This window comes from Lactuca serriola, chromosome 5 (assembly GCF_051521515.1).
Source record: "Lactuca serriola cultivar US96UC23 chromosome 5, Lser_US96UC23_V15, whole genome shotgun sequence".
Lineage (NCBI taxonomy): Eukaryota > Viridiplantae > Streptophyta > Magnoliopsida > Asterales > Asteraceae > Lactuca > Lactuca serriola.
In genome coordinates, this window is record NC_136412.1 from 262669548 (window position 1) to 262675224 (window position 5677).

General features: G+C 40.1%; 1 protein-coding gene across 1 annotated transcript; it reads left to right on the plus strand.

Annotated features, from left to right (window-relative positions):
- Positions 1 to 534: 534 nt before the first annotated feature.
- LOC145050436 (uncharacterized) lies at positions 535 to 3707 on the plus strand. Its single transcript, XM_078998686.1, has 6 exons — positions 535 to 1062; positions 1126 to 1203; positions 1393 to 1656; positions 2040 to 2127; positions 2261 to 2448; positions 3405 to 3707. Exons 1-6 carry the CDS (start codon positions 535 to 537, stop codon positions 3705 to 3707), a joined length of 1449 nt encoding a protein of 482 aa, XP_078854812.1.
- The last annotated feature ends 1970 nt before the right edge of the window (positions 3708 to 5677 follow it).

Here is a 5677-nt window from a genome sequence, read left to right on the forward strand (position 1 = left end):
TACCTGTTTTAATCTATACGATCTTTAAGGATTTATTCATATCAATTGGTATCAAAGCAGGAGACTATGTAATTAATATGCATTTCTTATGTTTGAAAAAATTAGTAAGGTTTCCGCAAATATTGGATCCGTTAAGAGCCGTCACTGATCTATTGATGTAACTCTGTGATCTCGATATTAACCAAATAAGTGTTTACAGTTGGATTAATTGCAGGTATCAAAAGATTTTTCAGCATGCTGAACGACGATTCAAACATCAACTCCTTGAATATCTCAAGCAGCATCGGATCAACAACCAGAATCCCGATTCTTTTTCCTCAAGAATATGAAGTCTGGGCAATGCACTTTGAAGATTATGTTGTAGGTTCATAAGATAATGGTTATCTGATTTGGGAAGCAGTCACTGTAGGTCCGTTCTTTTACACAGAGACCAAAAGAACAATCAAAACCCAGAAAGAATAAAACCAACTGCGTCTTGACGTGAAGGACGTGCCTCAAGACGAAAAAGACAAACTCTTAAGCAACATTAAAGCAATGAGGATCATCAGATTCGCTTTGCAAGCAGACACTTTTTGTCTTGTAAGTTCATGTGACACAACGAAGGCTATATGGGATAGGTTGAGAGAGCTCTATTCCACAAACGCAGATCTAGAACACTCAACTCAAACATTCCTGTTATCCGAGTTTGGCGAGTTCGTTCAAAAGCCTGAAGAAACTATGAGTGCCACTTTCAATCGGTATAATCATATTCTCATTAAGATGACGAAGCACGGGATTGGACGTGAGGTGATTGAGCAAAAGTTCACGTTCTTGAACGGATTACGATCAGAATGGAAGGCAGTGGTGTCAACTGTTAAAGCACACAAACAGTTCAAGAACTATAGTCTTACGAGGCTTGTAGGAATTCTGAAGGCGCGGGAGAGTGAAGTAATGAAAGAAGCAAAGGTGGTTTCTGGGATGGGGTCTTTAGCCTTAGTTGTGAAAGGCAAGACTGTTGCTGATGACAAATCTGATTCAGATCATTCTGAGTACGAGCTCTCAAACGAAGATTTTGCTTTAACGGTGTCTAACCCTAAGCGTTTTGCTAGGAAGAAGTTTCCCTCAAGTAAAAGTAGAAACTGGTAGGGAAGCTATAGCTCAGAGAAAGTGAAAGTGGAGAACAAAAGTGGATCTCAGAAAGAGGAAGAGAAGAAGGAGAAAAAGGTATTTGGTGACTCCAGATACGATTGCAATTATTGTCATGGTAAAAACCATGTTGCAAAGGAGTGCACGTTGCGAAGGAAGAATGAGAAGAATGAAGGAGAGGATTAGGAGGCCTATCACTTGCAAAAGCTGGAAGAGATTAAGAAGAAGATATCTAATGATAATTCTATGTCTGCTTTTGTTGTACAGGAAAACTTGGCTCAAGGTGAGTTCGGAGGATTGGAAGTCTGGTCGACAAACTCGGAGGATGAAGAAGCACGCAAGCCCACACATGGAAGGGCGTTCATTGCGAAAGAACAGAATTCGCAGTACTCAGGAAGGTGCTTGATGGTGACTGAACGTGGATCGCAGATGCAGGAGAACGCAAGTGGGAGTGGAAGGAGCGAAGATAGCTATTTCGCGGCAAGGCCTGTTTCAGAACAGATCAACGAATACGAACATATGATCAATAAGGTAAATTCTATTCTTGAATCACTTAATATTCATGTATTTAGATACGAAACAGAACTTAACGATCTAAAATTCACCTTTTCAAGTATAAGCGATAGTTTAAAACGAACCCAACTATCAAACTCTAACATAACCGATCAATTGAGCAGGTCAACATCCAAGAGTGAGGAGAGGCGTATGTGGATCCAGAAGGTTGAGTCGGATTTGTCTAAGTCTAGGGACGAATCTATTTATTTGCAGAGAGATAATTTAATGCTTTTAAAATAGCGAAACATTTTTTTGTTTAATTGCAAAAAATGCTTTACTTTAATATTACTCAACTGCACCTTGATTGTAAAATCGGTAAGAAAATCCATAAAATGATTTTGCCATTTGTCGAATTAAAGGAAGAAAAAATAGACGCAGAATACTATAATTGTGAATCTATTGTTTCGTCTGATGAAACTTCTGATGCATACAAATTCAGACTTGAACGTATTGAAAATTATATTAAGTCCAAGGACCACAAAAATATCTTGAAACAACTTTTGGATGAAAATGATAAAAAGCAGATCAAATCTGAAATTGTACAAAAATTTGATTCACTTAAATGCCAATTTGAGTTCAGAAAATAAAATAAATATTGAAAGCACTTCTGAATTCGATGAGGATAGTGATATGAGTGACATTTCTGTAGAGGATGAGGTTGACTGCTCATCGTTTGTTAAAAATGAATCTCAACCTGCGAAAGCTCTTATTTCCGAAAATTCTATTGAGTTCGCAAGAGTTGTTCAAAACAAACCTGAAATTTTGAAAGTAAAAGCAACTATTTTTCCAAAAGTTCAAACAACACCCAATCATGTTTTTAAAGTCAATGGGGGTAACCGAAAATCAAACAGTCGAGCTAAAGACCATTGTCGACGAAGACAATAAAGATGGATGTGATGAACACTTCTGGTCAGCTCCCATAGATAATGTTGACGAAACTGTTGGTTTATCTGAAAGAACTTCTTGGAAAGTCAAAGGGAGATACATGGTTGAACCCTTAAATAAACGCTAAACATTTGCAAAAGGTAGCCCAAGTGGTACCAAGGAGGTTTGCAGCAAACCTAACCCCGTGAAGAGCGAACCCAAAGTGAGGAAAGCGAATCCTAAGGTGAACATCCACAAGTCATCAAAGCAACTTGCTGATCAAAAACGGCAAAGGAATGACAGATATAGAAGAAATCTCAATGAAAGGAAACAATTTTGGCAATCCCAAAATTCAGATTATGTTCGCTACGAAAGGAGAATGAATCACAAAGCGAAAGCTCCTTCGCAAATGAACTCCAATCAGTGTTCGCATTGGTGTTCTCATAGTCCAAGGGACTCTCAGCAAAAAGGGACTCCAAAACCCTTCTTCACAAAGTGACAAATGGAGAAACCAAAGCCTTGTCACTCTCAATCCACGAAGTCTACGACTAGTAACATCAAAGGCAAGGGAAAACTATTTTTGGAGCTGAACGCTCCAACTAAGAAAATAAATGCTAACCCTAAGGAAGCTGAAAAAAGCCCGTCAAGAATCAAGATAATAACAAGAATAAAACTTCTGATTCTAAAGAAACTAACTCAAAAGATAACAAAATCAAAGATTTCACCATCAAACGAAAAGATGAAACCACTCTTATAAAACGAACATATATGGTTGATCTTGATATCACTTTTCCTAGTTTTGTGAAGGCTCACAAGTACCCAAGAAACTTTGGGTTCCTAAATCTACTTAAATTTTGCAGGTTATCTGTGAAGAACAATTCGACACTGAATGGTACATCGAAAATGGCTGTTCGCGTCATATGACAGGAAGAAAGGAGGAACTACGAGAGTTCAGGGCTCTCAAGGATGGCGGCAACGTAAAATACGAGAATAATTCTTTTGGCAAAATAAAAGGCTACGGCATGATAACGAATGTGGAATTTTCTATTCGTAAAGTGGCTTATGTTGAAGGCTTGCAGCACAACCTAATCAGTGTCTCGCAGTTGGTTGTAGGAGCTGGATTGAAAGTGTCATTTGATGGCGAAGGATCAGAAATCGTTTAAAAGAAATCCAAGACTGTTCTTCTGAAATCACAACGAAAGGGTGAAATGTATCCACTGAATCTGAATATGATACAAGGAAATCCTGCCATTTGTTTGCTTACAAAAGCTCACCCAGACGAAAGTTGGTTATGGCATAGGCGTCTTTTGCAACTTTCCTGATGTCTTCCCCGAAGATCTTCCCGGAGTCCCTCCTGAGTGCCAAGTCAAGTTTCGAATCGACTTAATCCTCGGAGCTACTCCCGTAGCTAAATCCCCATACCGTTTAGTGCCAGCAGAAATGAAAGAGTTGTCCAGCCAGCTCAATGAGCTACTCAGCAAATGATTTATAAGATCAAGTTCCTCACCTTGGGGAGCCCCGATCTTATTTGTGAAAAAGAAGTATGGATCTTTACAGATGTGTATTGACTATCGCGAATTAAACAAACTTACCGTCAAGAACCTTTATCCCTTACCCAGAATAGACGACCATTTTGATCAACTTCAGGGAGCTAGTTACTTCCCAAAAATAGACCTAAGCATCTTCGAAGTCTGCAACTTTCCTGATGTCTTCCCCGAAGATCTTCCCGGAGTCCCTCCTGAGTGCCAAGTCGAGTTTCGAATCGACTTAATCCTCGGAGCTACTCCCGTAGCTAAATCCCCATACCGTTTAGTGCCAGCAGAAATGAAAGAGTTGTCCAGCCAGCTCAATGAGCTACTCAGCAAATGATTTATAAGATCAAGTTCTTCACCTTGGGGAGCCCCGATCTTATTTGTGAAAAAGAAGTATGGATCTTTACAGATGTGTATTGACTATCGCGAATTAAACAAACTTACCGTCAAGAACCTTTATCCCTTACCCAGAATAGACGACCATTTTGATCAACTTCAGGGAGCTAGTTACTTCCCAAAAATAGACCTAAGATCAGGGTACCATCAGTTGTGAGTTCATGAGAATGATGTCCCAAGACAGCATTTTGAACTCGTTATGGATACTACGAGTTTGTAGTAATACCCTTTGGTCTAACCAACACACCCGCAGTATTCATGGATCTAATGAATCAGGTGACTCGTCCGTTCCTAGACAAGTTCATAATCGTGTTAATCGATGATATACTTGTCTACTCTCGAAGCGGGGAAGATCATAAACAACACTTGAGGCTAGTGTTAGAAACACTAAGGGCGGAGAAAATTTATGCAAAATTTTCAAAGTGTGAATTCTGGATCAGAAAAGTAACTTTCCTTGGTCATGTGGTAAGTGAGAAAGGCATACACGTGGACCCTTCCAAGATCAAAGCGATTGAGAATTGGCTAGCACCGAAGACGCCCACATAAATCCGTCAATTCTTGGGTATCGCTGGCTATTATCGCAGGTTTATCCAAAATTTCTTCAGGACTGCTAAGCCTCTAACCACCCTAATTCGGAAAGGTGTACCCTTTAGTTGGAGTGAAAAGCAAGACACTGTGTTTCAAACATTGAAGCAGACCCTATGCAGCGCACCTATCCTGTCTCTACCCGAAGGGATGGAGGACTTCGTTGTTTACTGTGATGCATCCAACCAGGGCCTAGGTTGTGTGCTCATGCAGCAAGGAAAGGTGATTGCGTATGCTTTAAGGCAGCTGAAAGCACACGAAGTCAATTATACAACTCATGACCTGGAGTTGGGAGCAGTGGTCTTCGCATAAAGATATGGAGACATTATCTCTACGGAAGCAAGTGCACTGTCTTCACCGACCATAAAATCTTACAACATATCTTTGATAAAAAGATTTGAACATGACGCAACAACGATGGGTAGAGCTACTCAGTGATTATTAGTGCGAAATACACTACCATCCCGGCAAGGCCAATGTGGCAGCGGATGCCCTCAGCCGAAAAGGGTATTCAGGTCGAAGAGTGTAGGCACTGACAATGACTATCCATTCCCACTTATCCGCTCAAATTAGAGAGGCTCAGCTGGAAGCCTTAAAAACAGAGAACATGTCGGATGAAG